Below are 19,847 nucleotides of genomic sequence, written 5' to 3'. Positions count from 1 at the left end.
ATCTTTCAGTACTTTCCAAGGCACATTATCAGGGAGCTGGATCGGAAGTGGAGCAGCTGGGACATGAACTAGTGCCCAGATGGGATGCTGGCACTGCAGGTGGAGGCTTGACCTGCCGCGCCACAGAGCTGGCTCCGTGTTGCGGCTTTTTAAAGATTTTGTTTTTATGGGTAGTTTTCTTACAGGCAGTTTTTGGCATCATCACTTCAGGATGATTCCCACGGAAAGTTGTTAAATATTTTGGTCAGAGGTGGACTCTGGTGTTGTGACACAGTGAGCTAAGCCACCACTTGTATCCCATATTGGAGTGCCAATTTGAGTCCTGGCTGTGCCACTTCTGATCCAGCTTCCTGCTAATGTTCCTGGGAAGGCAGTGGAAGATGGCCCAAGTGCTCAGGTCCCTGTCATCCATGTGGCAAACCTGGGTGGCATTCCAGGCTTCTGGCTTTGACCTGGCCCAGATGTAGCTATTGCAGCCATCTGGGGGACTGAACTAGCAGATGGAAGATATTCTCTCTCTCTCTCTGTCTCTCTCTCACTCTACCTTTCAAATACATAAACCTCTAAAAAAGTGAAATGGACTTACCGTGAGAGGAAACATATGTCTATCTCTTTAAAACTTGCAAATAGAATTTACTTTTCATTCAAAATATGTATTCCTTACTATTTTCTTTAGACTGATTCATTTTTAAAAAATGTACAGCTAAACCACTTAATAGAACATTTTAATCCTTATTATAAATGGAAAAAGCATGATCTATTAGGAAAAGAAAAGTAGTTATAAAATATATACAATTATAAAAATGTTGCTCCATTCTTGGTAGCTTTCGTTGCCCGCCCGCACGTGAAATCATGAAGACTTCTTTCCCACACTGTGATTTAATGTTGCTTGATGCTGTACACGTGACCTCCCCTAGTCAGCTCATGCACAACCCACGGTACGTGTTCCAAATTCAGGAAAACTGTCTTCTGCACTGCAGTACATCTCAGTAGACTCCATGGGCAGGCATCACTGATCTGCCAATGATGGTCCTGGAGACTTAGAACTGGAAGATGTACTGGAATCGTCTAAGCTTTTATCCAGGGCAAGTCACCCTTGGCTGACAGTCCAATTAGCTGAGAAGCCACTGTGTTATAATAGCTGGGAACATGTGCTCATATTTAGTACAGGCTGGGAAGAAGCGTTACATAAATGTGGGCTGTTATTTGAAACAAAATATGCATGCACAGAACGTGGCCCCAAAGGCAGCCTGGTATCATTCTGCACATTGCAGCGTCTGCCATCAGATTGCCTTGGTTTGGTGCTGAATTTACTTACATTGCTACAGTGTATCCTTGAACAGCAACAGTGTCCCGGGTGAGCACTTTCCCACACGCCCTCTCTGCTCAAAGAAGTGTCAGGTGGCCACGTGTTCCCCTGAATGCTATGAAAGACAGCTGCTCACACTAAGCTACACTGTCCCACACGCATTCAAGTCAGTAGGCTAAACTTTAATGTGCTTCCCTGTTTATTCAGTTAATCAGGTGCTGCTGTTCCTTCTGATTGTGACGCTCTGTGGGATTCTGTACAAGAAAGTTCACAAGGGGACTGTGCTCAGGAATGGAGCAGGTAAGCAGGCGTGGCATCCGCTGGACGGGACGCCTGGGTCCGTGGTTCGAATGTGTTCCTTGGCTGATGTCAGCGGCTGGCTTTAGAGACAAGTGACCGGTTGGTCAGCTCGCAAGGAGCTCCTTGTACAATGTCCACCCAAGCCTAACCGTTCTCATGAGCTCTGCAATGACCAGTGCTCTTCAAACTTTTGACATGCACATGGTGGGCTTGCAGTCCTGAGCTGCACCTGAGAGGTTTGGAATGTGCATTTCTGATATGCTCCCTGTGGGTGCTGATGGGTGCTGTGGGCTCTTGGCCCACACTTTGAGGGACTGCTCTGCATCCCATCTCCTTGAAGCCTCCCGTCCTTTTGCTTATGAGAACTCCCTCTTCCTCCTCTTCCTGCTGGCTCATTCCCATCAGGGCCCAGGCACTCTCACTTCTCAGCTTAAAAATGATCTTCATTGACCCCACGTCCTCTTCCAGCTGCCCTCAGAGCCCTCCTCGGGGGTAAACTGCATGAGATGGCACCTTTGCAACCTCGGCACGCACACAAAGTCAACCCCTACAAAAATCAGAAAGTGCCATTAGTGTGTTTATTTTGTCTTCAACTCATCTACTTCTTATCTAGTCAAGCTAGTACACTCACTTATGGAAAATACAGAAAAGAAAATATTCCCTGTAGCTGCATCAGCCAAAGACAAAACACAGTTAAAAATATGGTGTATTACATACACTGATTCCACACTTTTTTAAGAAAGCCAGATTTTAGGGGCAGGCATTGCGGTGCAGCTGGTTAAGTCTCTAGGATGCCCGCATCCGATATTGGAGTGCCAGTTCAAATCCTGGCTCTCCCAGTCCACCTCCCTGGTAATCTGCCTGGGAGGCAGCAGATGATGACCCAAGCCCTTGGGTCATAACTGCATGGGAGACCAGGATGGACTTCTGGCTTTAGCTGACCCAGCCCTAGCTGTTGTGGACATGTGGGGAATGAACTAATGGATGCAAGATCTCTCTGTGTGTCTCGGTCTCTGTCTCTCTCTCTTTCTCTGCCTCTAAGATACTTTAAAAAACCCGGACCTTAGAGACCCTATTCTCACAAAGTTGACATTACCTTTGGTTATTACGGAAAATCATTTGGCCAGCGCCGTGGCTCACTAGACTAATCCTCCACCTGCGGCGCCGGCACCCCGGGTTCTAGTCCCGGGTTCTAGCCGGATTCTGTCCCAGTTACTCCTCTTCTAGTCCAGCTCTCTGCTGTGGCCTGGGAGTGCAGCAGAGGATGGCCCAAGTCCTTGGACCCTGCACCTGCATGGGAGATCAGGAGAAACACCTGGCTCCTGGCTTTGGATCAGCGCGGTGCGCTGACTGCAGCGGCCATTGGTGGGTGAACCAACGGAAAAGGAAGACCTTTCTCTATGTGTCTCTCTCTCTCACTGTCCACTCTGCCTGTCATAAAAAAAGAAAATCATTTGAAAATAACTGAAAACATCTATAAATGGTCTAAATGACTATCAGGAGCACCTGGGAAGAGAATGATTTTCACACAAAGACTTACTGTATGTGAAAATTCCTAGAACATTATTCACGATAGGCCCAAGCTGGAAACAGTCCAACATACCTCAACCGGGGTGGATAAAGGCAATGTAGTATGTCCACACATGTGGTATGTTTAAACATGTACATCTAACACACATGTTTGACACCCAGTGATGTGCTTTCCAACAACTTAAAGGAACAGACCACTGACACAGCTACAATATGGGTGAACCTCAAAAACATACTAAATGAAAGAAGCCAGATCCAAACACTATGTTATATGATTCTAATACAAAAATCTGTAGAAAAGAGAAATCTATGGAGGAGAAAGAAGATCAGTGGTTGGTGATGAAAATGTTCTAAAGTCGGCCGGCGCCGCGGCTCACTAGGCTAATCCTCCGCCTTGCAGCACCGGCACACCAGGTTCTAGTCCCAGTCGGGGCACTGGATTCTGTCCCGGTTGCCCCTCTTCCAGGCCAGCTCTCTGCTGTGGCCAGGGAGTGAAGTGGAGGATGGCCCAAATGCTTGGGCCCTGCACCCCATGGGAGACCATGATAAGTACCTGGCTCCTGCCATCGGATCAGCACTTACAATAGATGAGTTTTAAGAAACCTGCATTGGTTTGTTGGGATTGCCGTAACAAAATGCCACAGACCCTGTGGCTCTAACTATAGAGATGTATTCTCTCGCGGTTCTGGAGGCTGGAAGGCCAAGACTGCGGTACCCACAGGTTGGTTTCTCCGGGGACCTCTCTGTTCAGCTTGCAGATGCCTCCTTCCCACTGTGTCCTCACGCGGCCTTGTCTCCATGCTCACAGCCCTGGCATCGCTCCCTCTTGGTAGGATGCCACTCCTATTGGGTTCAAGCCCCACCCTAATGATCTCACTTTAAATGGCCTCTTGAAAGGCCCTGTCTCCCAATACAGTCACATCCTGAGCTACTGGGGTTAGGACTTTAGCATATGAACCTGAAAGGCAACACAGTTCAGCCCACAAGAGCATCTAAATTGTATCTCAATAAACTGTCTTAAAGCTGAGAACAAAGGAAGCCATATGAGGGCGCATGTTGCCTCCTGGTCTGGCTTTTACTCCTCACGCTTCACTGCCTACCCAGAAACTAACACGTTGGGTTGGTGGATCTAACCGTAGACTCCGTTCTCCAAGGAAGGTCTTGGAGCAGCTGTGAAAACAGCCGCACGGAAGTGCACATCCTGACCGATCCATCACCATCAGCCATCTACAGATAAATAAAGCGTGTGGACCACACAGATGGGAACCAGTGTCTTGTTTAATCTGTTCAGTGTTAAAGTAAAAATGAATCAGCGTAAACAAAATTCCATTCAGAAGTGTGTAGTGTTGACCAGGCACCAGGTTCATAGTAGGTTCAGTGGGAAAAGCAAATGGCAGAGAAGTATGACAAAGTATGATTTCAATTTGGCTTTAAAAAATATAGCTGTATGATATATATGCCCCTTACTTATGTGTTTGCCTGAAGAAGGGTTTGGGGACATACACTGTGCCGCTGACACAGGTCTGCCTTTAGAATGAGAGTGGAAAGATTTTTTTTTTTTGACAGGCAGAGTGGACAGTGAGAGAGAGAGAGACAGAGAGAAAGGTCTTCCTTTGCCATTGGTTCACCCTCCAATGGCTGCCGCGGCTGGCGTGCTGCGGCCGGCGCACCGCGCTGATCCGATGGCAGGAGCCAGGAGCCAGGTGCTTATCCTGGTCTCCCATGGGGACTTGGGCCTTCCTCCACTGCACTCCCTGGCCACAGCAGAGAGCTGGCCTGGAAGAGGGGCAACCGGGACAGAATCTGGCGCCCTACCGGGACTAGAACCCGGTGTGCCGGCGCCGCTAGGTGGAGGATTAGCCTAGTGAGCCGCGGTGCCGGCCCGAGAGTGGAAAGATTTAAAAAAAACATAGTCACGATTTGTCAGATACTCTTCTGTTTGGGCTGGAATTTTTTCATGAAGTACGGATTAATTTTTATAATGTTAAAAACATTAATTCAAGGAACTAGCGTGATAAGTTAACGTTCAGAAGCCTGGTGAAGTTGTATCATGAACAAAAGCCTGGAGCCATTCTGTGTGACCTCCCGACAATGACGGTCCCTGTAGTCTTCTTCTTTTTTTTTTTTTTTTTTAAGATTTTATTTATTTATTTGAGAGGTAGATTTACAGACAGGGAGAGGGAGAGACAGAGAGAAAGGTCTTTCATCCACTGATTCACTCCCTAAATGGCCTCATTGGCCAGAGCTGTGCTGATCTGAAGCCAGGAGCCAGGATCTTCCTCCAGGTCTCCCATGTGGGTGCAGCGGCCCAAGGACATGAGCCATCTTCTACTGCTTTCCCAGGCCATAGCACAGTGCTGGATCAGAAGAGGAGCAGCTGGGACTAGAACCGGTGCCCATATGGGATGCCAGCACCACAGGCGGAGAATTAACCCACTGCATCACAGTGCTGGCCTGCCCTGTAGTCTTTTGATCATTTCCTTACAATGAGCATCTGGTGACTCACTTCTGTCCTATTAGGGGCAGGGTTAGTTACTGCCTTTGGCTAAAACAGTCCTTTTTGAAATGGCCTTCTGAGTTTTGGCCTTGAAAGAGCAGACATTTCACCTCTTCTAGGATTAGGCTTGGCTTGTGGGAGTAAATTAAGGCAGTGCCCCTTCCAGTCCAATCTGTCATCATTGTTATGTTCTCTAGTGTTGTTAGGTACCAGATGGTTTTCCATAGCCAAATCTTTGAACAGGTTGGCCCAGGTACCAGTGAGTACCATGGATACAGATAGTACAACAGATGATGCCTGAAGAAGCTGCGAGAACAGGGCATTGGGGAAGAATCTACAGTTGCAAGCCTTCCCTTGCATTTCCCCAGTGCCCTTCATTCTCCATCCTGTCCAGGAGAGACTGCTTGGGCGAGAGCTGTGTTTTGGCTGAGGATGCGCCCAGCTTCTCTGACTGGTGGAGGCAGGGCGGGGTGTCTGCCGCAGAGCTGTGCACTCAATGTCTGACCTTCCTTGGGGCACCCCTCTTTCAGGAGGATACCTTCCTACCTCATGCTGCCTGCTGAAAGCCTTCCCCTAGCTTAGCAGTCAGGCTTTGCCCCAGCTTCTCAACCCTTTCTTGTCTCTTTGCTCTTAGGCATAGCCCACGAATCAGTCTTCCATGATCCAGTTCTTTAGGGCCAAGCCATTGGTCCAATTTAGCTCCTTTCAGCAAACTTTTATTATGTATTTCCAAGATGCCAAACTCTATGGTATAATAAGATGAGTTTATGGTCCAGTGGGGTAGACAGACACATAAATAAATTCTCACAGTTCAGTGTGGTAAGTGCTCAAATAATAGTGTCTAATAAACCCATCCCTCCATCCATTCTTCCATCCACACGTAACTAGAGTTGACTGTGTGCCACACACACTAGGATAGATGCAAAGGGTACAGATGAACGAGATACCATCCCTGTCCTCACAGTGCAACTATCAGAATAGGAGAGAAAGGAAAGACAGGCATCCAAATAAATGGCAATGCAGCTGCTACATCCAACCACAAGGTGATGATGAAGGGATACGCTGGTTTGTGTATGGAGCTGTTAGAGGCACCTGTACTGCCATTTGAATGAATAGAAAAGAGCCATGCAGGAAAGGATTCAAAGAGCATTCCAGGCATCAGGAAGAGTGTGTGCAGAGACACAGAGGTGACAGACAGCGTGGGGTGTTACTCAGAGAGCCCCGAGTAGTGTGGTGTTACTGTAGTAGAAGCCAGCAAAGCTGGGGAAGTGAGCAGGCAATGGCTCGGGAGGGACCGTGGGAGACAGACCAAGAAGTGCGGCTTTACCTTTAAGGAACTGCATAGGCAATAAAGAAGCACAAATCTGCATTTCAGGCAGATCACTTGACTGCCCCCAGGTAAAATGCCACAGGACTGGGGGCCTTCCAGGATCCCAGCTGAGGCCAAAAAGAGCAATCCCTGAGGAGCTGCTTATTTACAAGATAACTTGGCTCTGTGGCGGGCTCTGTGGCGTGCAGGTTTGGTCCCGGATGCTCCACTTACCATCCAGCTCCCTGATAATGGCCTGGGAAGGCAGCTGAGGATGACCCAAGTGCTTGGGCCGCTGCACCCAAGAGGCTCCGGGCTCCTGGTTTTGGCCTGACCTAGCCCCAGCTGATGTGGCTATTTGGGGAGTAAACCAGTGGATGGAAGATCTCTCTCTCTCTCTCTTTCCTTCTCTCTCTGCATCTCTGCATTTCAAATAAATAAATAAATCTTTAAAAAATAGCTTATGATTAGATAATTTGGAAAATATAAGAATTAAAATTGCTCACAATTCCATAAATAAATGTAGATACATTGAAAAAATGCATGTATCGCATTGGGATCAACTACTAGAGAGCATTTTGTATTTCCTCCTCTTTTTTAAAAAAAAAAGATTTATTTATTTGAAAGTCAGAGTTACACAGGAGAAGCAGATAGAGAGAGAGAGAGGTCTTCCTTCTGCTGGTTCACTCCCCAAATGGCCGAAAAGCCGGAGCTGTGCTGATCTGAAGCCATGAGCCAGGAGCTTCTTCCGGGTCTCCCGTGTGGGTACAGGGGTCCAAGGACTTGGGCCATCTTCTACTGCTTTCCCAGGCCATAGCAGAGAGCTGGATTGGAAGTGGAGCAGCTGGGACTAGAACCGGTGCACATATGGGATGCCGGTGCTTCAGGCCAGGGCGTTAACCCGCTGCACCACAGTGCAGGCTATATTTCCTCCTCTTGTCAGTACTCACATATTATGAGCACTCTCTCATGTCAGTAAATAATCCTGAAAATCCAGAATATTCTAGTCATAGAAATTTCAGATGCCTTCTTGAACTGGTGGGAAAGACATGGGAGGAGAAAAGGGGGCTGGTTTCGTGTTTCTTAAATTACACAAAGCACAGTACTGGTGTTTTGTGTCAACCACGGCTTGTTGAATGAAATATCGGCTAGACCACCCTGGGCCTGAATGGAAGAGTTTCTGCTGGAAGCTATCTACAGAGAGAGAGCTTTCAGGAAAATCAGGTGGGCATTTGACAGTGGATGCCCTGCACACCAGACAGGGTTATTCTTCATCCCTGAAAGTCTAATACCACAGCATGATGCTATGGCGTTAGCATTTGGCCTCTTCCCCATGCTCAAAAGAACAGTCCATCATTCACCTTGGGTGTTGCTCATGTGCTTTCATTTTCCTCCTTAATCTCACCTGCCTGGGGAGGGGAGGCACAGGAGCAGCAGTGTGTTCTGTAGCTGCATGGAGAAGGTAAAGGTTCTGGCCCAGGGTGGTGTGGAGGACTGTCGAGCCAATGAGCTCTTCGTTTTCCAGCTCTGTGTGTCTGTGTTTGTCTGGCCCTTGTAAAAGAGCTCCAGATCAACAGCCATGTAAGCAAAATAGAAGTTTGTTTGCTCTGTGCGGTGACGGAGGGGTGTCAGCCCCACCATCATCCCCATCAAGATCCGTTTTGTCTTAAGGTTTTGGTGTCCTCAACAGGTGGCTTCCCTCTTGGGGTTTAAGATGACTGCTGTAATTCTGGCTGCCGTATCGACATTCCAGCTGATGGGGAGGGGGAAGGGGAACACGGGTAAGCAGATTCCTTGGTCAGGCAGATCCAGTCCCTGTACACATTACTTGAAGTAACATCCCATGGGTCTGAACTTGATCACATGGAGCTGCAAGGGAGTCTGGGAAAATAGTCTTAGTGAGTGGTTTATATGCAGCAAAAGCCCCATCGTGCTTTGCTTTGCTTCTATTTATTTGAAAGGCAGAGTGACAGAGGAAGGAGAGGGAGAGGGAGAGGGAGAGGGAGAGGGAGAGGGAGAGGGAGAGGGAGAGAGAGAGAGAGAGAGAGATGGATCCTAAATCTGGTTCACTCCCCAAATGGCCACAACAGCCTGGGCTGGGCCACACTGATGCCAGGAGCCTGGAGCTCCATCCAAGTCTCCCACAAGGGTGTGGGGGCCCCCTGAACTGCTTTTCCAGCCTTATTAGCAGGACGCTGGATCAGAAGCAGCGCAGCTGGGAGTCGAACTGGTGCCTGCATGGGACGCCAATGTTGCGGGCGGCGACTTAATCCACTGCGCCACAATGATGGCTGGCCAACATTTTTTTCTAAGGGAAGAAGGAGAAACTGGATATTGGAGAAAAATCAGCAATCCCTTCCACACTGTGCTGTCCAACCACAGGCGCATGGGAGACTGCACTGTGGGATCCTTGCTGCTCTAAGCCCCCGATTTGTCTTCCAGACGACGACTCGGAGACGCCTGAGGAAGTGGAGGAGGAGATCCCTGTGGTGATCTGCGCGGCAGCAGGGAGGATGGGTGCTGCCATGGCCGCCATCAACAGCATCTACAGCAACACCGACGCCAACATTCTGTTCTACGTAGTTGGACTCCGGAACACGCTGACTCGCATTCGGTAATTTGTGTGACAGGTTGGGGGGCTTTCTACTGTCTGTGAATCTTTCGTATCTTTCCTTAAGTGCACCACTTCCTTTTTTTTTTTTTCAGATTGATAATTGCTAGAATTAACAAGGGCAGGGGCCAGGGCCATGGCACAGTGAGTTAAGCTGCCACCTGCAACGCTGGCATCCCATATCCGAGTGCCAGGGCGAGTCCTGCTGCTCTGTTTCTGGTCCGGCTCCCCACTAATGCAGCTGGGAAGGCAGCGGATGATGGCCCAAGTCCTTGTGCCTCTGCTACCCACATAGGAGACCTGGATGGAATTCCTGGGTCCTGACTTGGGCTTGGCCCAGCCCTGGCCATTGCAGCAAATTAGGAGGTGAACCAGAGGATGAAAAGTCTTTCTTTGTCTCTCTCTCTCTGTAACTCTTCATGTCAAATAAATGAAACAAACTTAAATTAATAGGGGGATGTCTTGAGGTTTGCCCACTGACCCAAGGAGTCCCTGTCTGGCAGGGTGCTGTGTTGCTACAGAGGAGGCTGGTGAACGCACGGAGGATCCCAGGCCGTCTGCAGCTTGTAGGAGCTTCTCTTTCAAAAATGGGTTCTCTCTTCTCTGTTTCTTACTGGGCAGAATATTTATACCATTTAGCCATTAAAATGTTTTGTTTAATTTTATTTGAAAAGCAGAGCGATATCTCCAATTTTCTGGTCCACTTCACAGATACCCACCACAGCCAGGTCTGGGCTAGGCTGAAGCCAGGGACCAGGATGTGGGTGGCAGGGACCCAAATACTTGAACCATCACTGCTGCCTCCCCCAAGCACATTAGCAGGAAGCTGGGTGGAAGGGAGGAGCCAGGACTCAAACATCCCACACAGTGTCTTTTTTTTTTTTTTTTTTGACAGGCAGAGTGGATAGTGAGAGAGAGAGACAGAGAGAAAGGTCTTCCTTTGCTGTTGGTTCACCCTCCAATGGCTGCCGCGGCCAGCGCACCGCACTGATCTGATGGCAGGAGCCAGGTGCTTCTCCTGGTCTCCCATGGGGTGCAGGACCCAAGCACTTCGGCCATCCTCCACTGCACTCCCTGGCCACAGCAGAGAGCTGGCCTGGAAGAGGGGCAACCGGGACAGAATCTGGTGCCCTGACTGGAACTAGAACCCGGTGTGCCGGCGCTGCAAGGCGGAGGATTAGCCTAGTGAGCCGCGGCGCCGGCCCCACACAATGTCTTAAGCACTGAGCCCAATGCCCTCTCCTACTTAACCATTTTAATATGGCTCAGAATTGTCATTAATTATAACTTCTGAACAGCAAAGTGATCTTTTTTTCTACCACAAACTACACTAAAAACTGGAGTTGGATTAAAGAGGAATAAGCAGAAAATTGAATTTTAAATGCAATCTTAAAGGATAATTATATAATCTTAGTTTGGCAAGTATCTTGAGCTCAAAAATCATAAGAAAAAAAGAACAGATTTGATTGTACAGCATTTTAGACTTTTAAATTATGAAAAATGCTATTTAAAATTGAGCACTTAATCTATTAGGAAAGATAGTTTCAACATGTATTATAGACAAAGGATTATGAAATATAAGCATTTAGTAGAAAATGGGCATAGAATATGAATAGATAACCTGCAGGAAAAAATATAAACGATCAACAAACATGGAAAGATGTTCTATGTGATAAGTAAGGGAAATGAGAATTAAAACAACAATGACATAGTTTTCACTCATCAGGCTGCCACAGATTAAACAGAACCACTCCATCTGTTGCAGGGAAATGTTCCTGATGGTTCCTTGCTGACACTATACACACAAAGATGTTCACAACTTGGTGAATGCAGCCTTCTGGGAGAGCAGCACGGCCGTGGTGGCTGTGGCCTTTGAGGGCTTGTGTGTGTTTTCTAGGTTTTCTGTCTCACTTCTTACTCTCCTTATCAGTTATTGCTGCTGGTGATCCACGTAACTAGATGTCAGTGTCCTTTAAATCTCTGTGAGTGTGAAAACCAGATGACCGAACCCAAAAGGATGCATGAGAAGCAAGTTCCAAGCAAGGCTGTGTACTTAACAAAACGCATGAGTTCTGGGTGGGGCTGTTGCCTGGTTCTTGGCTTTCTAGTCCCTCTCCCCACTTTTACATAATTTAAAAGCTATTTTCATTGAAGTAGGACACAAAAACAAAATTATATAAATCCAGTGTTTAGGGGCTGGTGTGTGACACTAATGTGGTGTGTACCACATCGGAGTGCGTGCTACTCCACTTTCGGTCCAGCTCCCGGTTCATGCGCCTGGGAAGCAGTGCACGATGGCTCAAGTACCTGAGTTCCTGCCACCCATGTGGGAGACCTGGCTGGGCTTCCAGGCTCCCGGCTTTGGCTTGGTGCAGCACTAGCTCTTGCACTCATTTGGGGAGTGAAACAGTGGATGTAACATCCCTCTCTCTCTGTCCCTCTGTCCCTCTGTCCCTCTGTCCCTCTCTCCCTCTCTCTCTCTCTCTCTCTCTCCCTCTCTCCCTCTCTCCCTCTCTCTCTCCCTCTCCCTCCCACTCTCCCTTCCTCTCTCCCTCCCTTCCTCCATCATTATGCCTTTAAAATAAATAATAAAAAAAAAAAAAAAAGAAGAAGAAGAGGTGCCTTAGCACAGGCCTGTGCTTAGCTAAGCCTGTGCTTAGCACAGGCTAAGGAAAAAAAATCATCAATCCAGAGTACAGTTTAGTGAGTCATCACAAAAGAAGCACACTCACAGAACAACTAGCACATCCTCACTGACAGTTAGTGTCATCAGTGTTTTTAACTTCGCTATTCAGATGGGTTCCAGGTGGTATCTCATTGTGGTTTAAATCTGAAGTTTCTTTATGTAAATGTGGTTGAGCTCTCTTCCTGCTTAGTTTGGCTATTTAGAAGTACATTTTCAAATCTCTTGCCTATTTTTCTGTTGGGTTGTCTATCTTTTCCTAATTGACACTACCATAGGTTTTTTTTTTTTTTTTTTTGACAGGCAGAGTGGACAGTGAGAGAGACAGAGAGAAAGGTCTTCCTTTTTATTTATTTATTTTTAATTTTTGATAGACAGAGTGGACAGTGAGAGAGAGAGACAGAGAGAGAAAGGTCCTCCTTTGCCGTTGGTTCACCCTCCAATGGCCGCCGCTGCAGCCGGCGCACTGCGCTGATCCGATGGCAGGAGCCAGGATCCAGGTGCTTTTCCTGGTCTCCCATGGAGTGCAGGGCCCAAGCACCTGGGCCATCCTCCACTGCACTCCCTGGCCATAGCAGAGAGCTGGCCTGGAAGAGGGGCAACCGGGACAGAATCCGGTGCCCCGACCGGGACTAGAACCCGGTGTGCCGGCGCCGCAAGGTGGAGGATTAGCCTATTGAGCCACGGCGCCGGCTGACACTACCATAGTTTTTAAGATTTATTTATTGGGGCTGGTGCTGTGGTGTAGTGGGTAAAGCCACCACCTGCAGTGCCGGCATCCTATATAAGCGCTAGTTTGAGTCCTGGCTGCTCAGCTGCTCTGCTTCTGATCCAGCTCTCTGCTATGGCCTGGGAAAGCAGTAAAAGATGGCTCAAGTCCTTGGGCCCCTGCACTGGCATGGGAGGCCTGGAGGAAGCTCCTGATTCCTGGCTTCAGATCAGCCCAGCTCCGGCTTTTGCGGCAATTGGGGAGTGAACCAGTGGATGGAAGACCTCTCTCTCTCTGCCTCTCCTCTCTCTCTCTGTGTAACTCTTTCAAATAAATAAATAAATATTTACTTGCTTACTTACTTACTTGTGGTGGAATGAGAAGGCCATGCCAAGATGGCCACTGGGAAGTGAGCATCAGCTACTCAGGAACGGCTTTGAAACCCACCTGGCAACGGAGCCTGCCTGGCAACAGGCTGTGATTGGATGGCTTTGGATACTGCCTGGCAACAGGCTGTGATTGGTTAGGGCATAAACTGCCCTTTGACCACATTGGCTGCCTTGGCTATTTAAGCTGCTGTACCAACCGAAATAAATGAGTCTCCTGGGGTCTGTGTGGTGACTCTGTGTCTCTTGTCCCCACCATGCTCCTCCTCTCAGAACCAATCCACAGCAACACTTACTTACTTACGTACTTACTTATTTGAAAGGCAGCATTACAGAGAGAGAGAGAGAGAGAGGGAGATCATCCATTCACTGGTTCACTCTCCAAATGGCCCCAACATCCAGGGTTGGTCCAGTCTGAAGCCAGGAGCTTCATCCAGGTGTCCCATGTGGGTGGCAGAGGCACAAGCACTTACGCCATCTTCTGCTGCTTTTTGAGGTGCATTAACAGGGAGTTAGATTGGAAGTGGACAGCCAGGACATGAACTGGCACCCATATGAGACGCCGGCATCACAGGTAGTGGCTTTATACACTGTGCAACAATGCTATAACACACTGGCCCCTACACCATAAATTTTTATGGCTCAAATTTTGTAGATCTGAATTTTGTTCAGATTTAATTCTTTTGTAGATTTTATATTTTTAAAAAGATTTATTTATTTATTTGAAAGGCAGAGTGACAGAGAGAGAGTTCATTCCTCAAAATCCCTCAATAATCAGGGCCAGGCCAAGCTGAAGCCAGAAGTCAGGAACTCCATGTGGGTCTATCACATAGGTGGAAGGAACTCAGACACGTGGGCCATCATCCACTACCTGTCAGGTGCATCCACAGAGAGCTGGATCGGAAGTGTGCAGTAGGGGCCGGTGTGTGGTGTAGTGGGTAAAGCTGCTGCTGGCAATGCTGGCATCCCAAATGGGCCCTGGATTTGTCCTGGTTGCTCTACTTCCTACACAGCTCCTTGCTAAGGGCCTGGGAACGCAGTGGAAGATGGCCCAAGTGCTTGGGCCCCTGTACTCATGTGGGAGACCTGGATAACTCCTGACTTCAGCCTGGCCCAGCTCCAGCCATTGAGGCCATTTATGGAGTGAACCAGCATTTGGATGACCTCTCTTTCTCTCTTTCTCTAATTCTCTCTGACTTTCAAAAAAAAAAGTGTGGAGTAGCCCAGACTTGAACCAGGCATTCTGATATGGGATACAGGTACCCTAACCTGCAGCTTAATCCTGTATGCCACAATGCCTACCCCTTTTGTTAAAAAAATTAAATAAGATTAAAGATTTATTTATTTAGTAGGCAGAGTTGCACACACACACATACATACAGATTATCTTCCAACCATTGGTTCACTGTCTAACTGGCCACAACATCTGGGGCTGGGCCAGGCTGAAGCCACAAGCCTGGCACTCCATCCAGGTCTCCCATGTGGATGCAGGGGCCCAAGTACTTGGGCCATCTTCTGCTGCTTTCCATGGTGCATTAGCAGGGAGCTGAATCAGAAGTGGAGTACCTGGGGCTCGAATTGTCGTTCATGTGGGATGCCGGTGCTGCAGGCTGTGACTTAACCCCCTGCACCACAATACCAGCCCCTCTTTTGTCAAATTTTAACAAACAGATGTTACCATATGTAGCTATCATTGCTGGGAATTTCATTTTGAGATTACTTCTACCAACAAACTCATTATGGACTGCATAAAAGATGTACTGTTAGACTGAGGAAGTGGAGAAAGAGACCAACATTTTGAAGGAGGACAGATGGAGAAGATCAGAGGCTGGAGAAGGCAAATTCAAGGCAGCGGAGTGCAAACAGCGGAGCGCGGATGCCTCTCGTGTGAGTTGCGGGGTCAGAGGGGCCTGCTTCCCCGTGATCCAGAGCTGTCACCATGTGGCCAAGATCATTCCGAGGGCTGCAGATGCTCCTTTAGGAAGAAGAAGGAATGCTTTTGTTCTCCCAGTGTCCCGCGGAGACTATCTGGATCTGGGGAGATATTTGGGTTTTACTATTCTGCTTCATTTCCTTTGCAGAAAGAGTTATGTGACTGAGGGGAAAAAAAAATTCAAGCCAGACCAGATGGGGAAAGAATCAGAAGGAGTTATAGGCCAAACACATTTTATTTTTACCTTTTTAAAGAGGCAATAGAGGGGGCTGGCGCTGTGCTGTAGCAGGTATAGCCATCACCTGCAGTGCTGGCATCCCACATGGGTGCCGGTTCAAGTCCCGGCTGCTCCACTTCTGATCCAGCTTTTTGCTAATGTGCCTGGGAAAGCAGTATAAGATGGCCCAAGTCCTTGAGACCCTGTGCCCATGCGGAAGACCCAGAAAAAGCTCCTGATTCCTGGCTTTGTCCTGGCCCAGCCCTGGCTGTTGCAGCCATTTAGGGAGTGGATGGAAGATCTCTCTCTCTCTCTCTTTCTGCCACTGCCTCTCCATAACTCTGCCTTTCAAATAAATAAGTACACCTTAAAAAAAAAAAAAAAAAGTGATAGATGGATCCCGAAGCAATAGGCCCAAGGAAGAGAACCAAGAACCTGAAGTGTATACTAGAGGGCTTTTTGTCATCTCTCTAGGAAATGGATCGAACATTCGAAACTGAGAGAAATCAACTTTAAGATCGTGGAATTCAACCCTATGGTGCTCAAAGGGAAGATCAGACCAGACTCCTCAAGACCGGAATTGCTGCAGCCTGTGAGTGTGAATCCTGCAGGTGCTGGGACGGGCCTGGGGGAGGCCCTTGTTCGACGGGGAACAGTAACTGCCAGCATGAAACTGGAAGGATTTTGAACCCTCACAATGTTAGTTCTCCACCAAACTCTGCTTATTTTATTTTTATTATTTTTGAAGTAGAAAGAGAGAAACAGAGGTGTCTACCTTCTGTTCAATCCCCAAACGCCCATGATATCCAGTGCTGGGTCAGGCAGAACCAGGAGCCAGGAGCTCCATCTGGGTCTCCCATGTGGGTGGCAGAGACCCAAGAACTTGAGGCGTGGCCTGCCACCTCCTGGAGTGTGCATTAGCAGGAAGCTGGACCTGGGAGTGGGGCCAGGACTGGAACCTAGGCACTTTGATGGGATGCGGGCATCTGAACTGCCAGCTTAACTGCTACAGCGAACGCCTGCCCCTCTGCGCTTTGTAATTTATAAACCGCCTGTTCCAGAAAGGATTTAAGACCATATACATAAGCATAATAAAGCTCCTAAAGAAAAAATGCAGCATTAAACACGTAAGGTGCATTTATGTGTGTGATTGTGTCTGTGGGGGTGGAGCTGGAAGTGGGCCAGGTACTGAGGCCAGAAACAATACCCCAGACCCGTAGCCTGGCGTATGCACTGCGATTGCACGATTGCACATCAGTCCTAGCTCTGAGTATCCTAGCAGCTGCGGACAAACGGCATGATGCAGTATGTCCTTCTCATATTGAGCAGGGTCATCGTTTCTGGAGACGCAATGTATTTTCTTGGATTGGAAATTTTAAGGTATTTCACTGTAAGACTTCTTACAGAAGGGACCAGAAGAGGGGCACTGTGGCAGTTGTACAGAAACCGCGCCCACCTTCAATCCATCCTTGCAAATGTACTGCATTCGAAGCACCCTGTGTCTCACGCACGCTTTCCCTGGTTCCAGGTATTTGTCCGAGTGTGAGCTGGGCTGGGGTGATGAAGCCAGGGCGTCACCAAACAAAACTTTACAACTCTTCCCGCAACGCAGTCTCCGACCTTTTTGTGGTTAAGGCGCTAGAGCATTGGAACTTCTCAGAGGAATGACACATGTGCCTGCGTGTCTGCGGCCGATTTAGTTGACAGCTATCAAAATTAATGAACACGGGGGAAGGCAGGCAAATTGTGCCCGCGAAGGTCGCCCAGGTGGCCCCCGTGACCCGGCCGCAACAGCGCACAGGGATGAGAGCAGCAGCAGTCTCTGTGATAGAGGGCTCAGGGCCAGGGAATCCCTGATCTGCCAGCGCTGGATTCAACCCCGGGGCTAACACGGGGACGCTGGGAGGCTCGGGAGAGGCATCTTTGCAGCTCTTTGTTCCAAACCTGGAGCTGAGCTGAGGCTGTGGTCTGGGCCGAGGCTCCACAAGGCATTGAGCCACCTGCCTGGTTTCTTTTCTTGTTTTGACAGCTGAACTTCGTTCGATTTTACCTCCCTCTGCTGATCCAGCAGCACGAGAAAGTCATCTACCTGGACGATGATGTCATCGTACAAGGTACACTCGCTGAGCGCCGAGAGCCCTTGGAGAAGGCGCGCTCGCTTTGCCTACAGCTAGTTCCCCAGCGATTTTGCTTACTAAATTTGGGGCACAGCACGATTGCAAAGTGGGAAATATTTTGCAAACAGGCGTTAGTACTTTCCTAGACAATCTAGTTGCATTTCTGTCCTTCCTTCCCCACGTGCCTACACTGCACGGTGACGGTGTGCTTAGGAACGCTCTGAGTTCTGATGGTTTACATGGTGCTTCCTCTGGCTTCCACCTGCAGACACAAGCAGCGTGCGCGTGCTGCCTGCACAGCAACAGAAGCCAAACCCGCTGAGTGTAGATTTGGACTTATCAAGTGTCTTTTTCCCCACTGGTGCAAGCTATTAAGCAAATCGCCGAACCACTCCAAGTCCGAGATCTTGTGGTCTTCGCTGTAGAAACACCAGGGACTGTTTACATTCTGAGACTCTGTCCAGCCTAAGCATTTTAACTGCTGACATTTCTAAACTCAGGTGATATCCAAGAGCTGTACGACACCACCTTGGCCCTGGGACACGCGGCAGCTTTCTCCGATGACTGCGATTTGCCCTCTGCCCAGGACATAAGCAGACTGGTTGGGCTCCAGGTAGGGGCATGGCCTGGGAGACCCGGCTCCCTGCTGCTTTGGCCCTGCCTGCTCCTCTGCAATTTGAAATGGGTGCCGAGTACACCTGGAAAGCCCCACCTTCTGGGCTGCTGGGGGCAGGGGGCCAGAACAGGGCTGCGGTTTGGCCTTCTCGTTCCTACCCCAGCTCCATCCCTTACCAACTCTGGGGCGAGTTACTCTAACCCTGCAAAGTCCCACGGTAATGGTAAGAAGTGGTTTGCTGTGTTTTTGTGAGCTGTGATGAAGTAGTGTGATGTCCAATGCGTAGCGTAGGGCAGATCCTCCAGAAATGAGACTTATTTAGGTTGCTCCTAGCCACGCTCTGTCAGAGATGTGTTCTCTAAGAGAGACTTGCCAAACATCGCTATTTGCAGATTTCTGCCCATTGCTCCCCCCACCCCCTTTCAGTAGGGGAAAGGGTTGACTTTATTCAAAGATATAGACACCGTTACCCTAGTGGAAATAAGGGAAGCTGAACTTATGTCTAATGCTGAAACCCAAGGAATAGCTTTGAAATGTGAGGTGTTAGGAGTTGAATGCTGTCCTTCAAAAGAATTTCTAGCAAAATGTATTGTTGTGACACTTAAGGCATCTCAGGGTATGGGTTCCAAGGCTGGATCCAACTCTGTGAAAATCTTGGTGCTGTCATCACTTACCATCTTCATGGCCGCAGGCAAATTGCTTAGGCAATCGTCCCCTCTTCCTGCCACCATTTGTCAAACAGAAGTGCTAACAGTGCTTCCCTTGCACGGTTAGTATGGGGATTACATTAGTGAAGGCACGCAGGAACCGAGGTTACGCGCGGGACTCTCTGAGGGCAGCGCCTGGCACATGGGAAGTACTCAAGTATTCCCAGCACCCCGAATCATATTTGAGAACACCGTATTGAAGTGGGTCATGGCAGTCCGTTTGCATGAAAGTGTACATCCGGCCTCCTCCTACATTCATTCAACTACTTATCTGCGCTTAATAATGCCTGACACTGTTTTCGGTACTGGTAATATAGTGAACAAAGCCAGAGCTCCTGCCTTTGTGTAGCCTACATGCCAGTGGGAAGATAAACAGTAAACAAGTAAATTATTTAACAAAGGATCACAGTGGAGGCGGGACTGTAGACAGAGATGGGGTGGTTTGTGCCCACATCTGGAAGAGTTGAGGGAACCACCTTTGCAGATATTGAGGGGGCAGACGTTCTAGGAATAAGCAACAGGAAGTGCAAAGGTCCTGAGGCAGAGGTATGCCTGGTGTGTGAAAGGTGTCCCATGTAGCTGTAGCAGAGAGACTGGGGGTAAATGATAGAAATTGGAGGGGTCATGGTGGCTGGACAGCACAGGGCATGGCAGGCATTTGGGGAACTCTGGCTTTTACTGTGAATGAGATGGAAAGTCATAGAAGGGGCTTGGAGGAAGTGAGTGACACAGAGACAGAGTAGGGTTACTAAGGGTGGAAGCAGGGACACTGGTTAGGAGGAACTTGCAGAAAGCCAGTGATGGAACCGGCACGAGAGGCAAGAGAAGTGGTGGTTACTTCGGACATATTTTGCAGGTGTGAGCAACAGGATTTGCTAGGTTTAGATCAGAGGCAAGTGAGAAGAAGTCGAGGATAACCTAAC

General features: G+C 48.6%; 1 protein-coding gene across 2 annotated transcripts in view; it reads left to right on the top strand.

Annotated features, from left to right (window-relative positions):
* Positions 1-19,847, top strand: part of GLT8D2 (glycosyltransferase 8 domain containing 2) — a 40,940-nt gene that overhangs the window by 15,138 nt on the left and 5,955 nt on the right. For both annotated transcript variants that reach the window (XM_002711232.6, XM_070052783.2), the window contains 5 exons: positions 1,517-1,609; positions 9,388-9,559; positions 15,959-16,076; positions 17,514-17,598; positions 18,102-18,214. In XM_002711232.6, the coding sequence (XP_002711278.2) occupies positions 1,517-1,609; positions 9,388-9,559; positions 15,959-16,076; positions 17,514-17,598; positions 18,102-18,214 (581 nt within the window). The remainder of the gene's footprint in view (positions 1-1,516; positions 1,610-9,387; positions 9,560-15,958; positions 16,077-17,513; positions 17,599-18,101; positions 18,215-19,847) is intronic.

This window comes from Oryctolagus cuniculus, chromosome 11 (genome assembly GCF_051225735.1).
Source record: "Oryctolagus cuniculus isolate XC-2025 breed Fujian yellow rabbit chromosome 11, ASM5122573v1, whole genome shotgun sequence".
Classification (NCBI taxonomy): domain Eukaryota; kingdom Metazoa; phylum Chordata; class Mammalia; order Lagomorpha; family Leporidae; genus Oryctolagus; species Oryctolagus cuniculus.
This window is presented reverse-complemented; position numbering and strand designations above follow the sequence as displayed.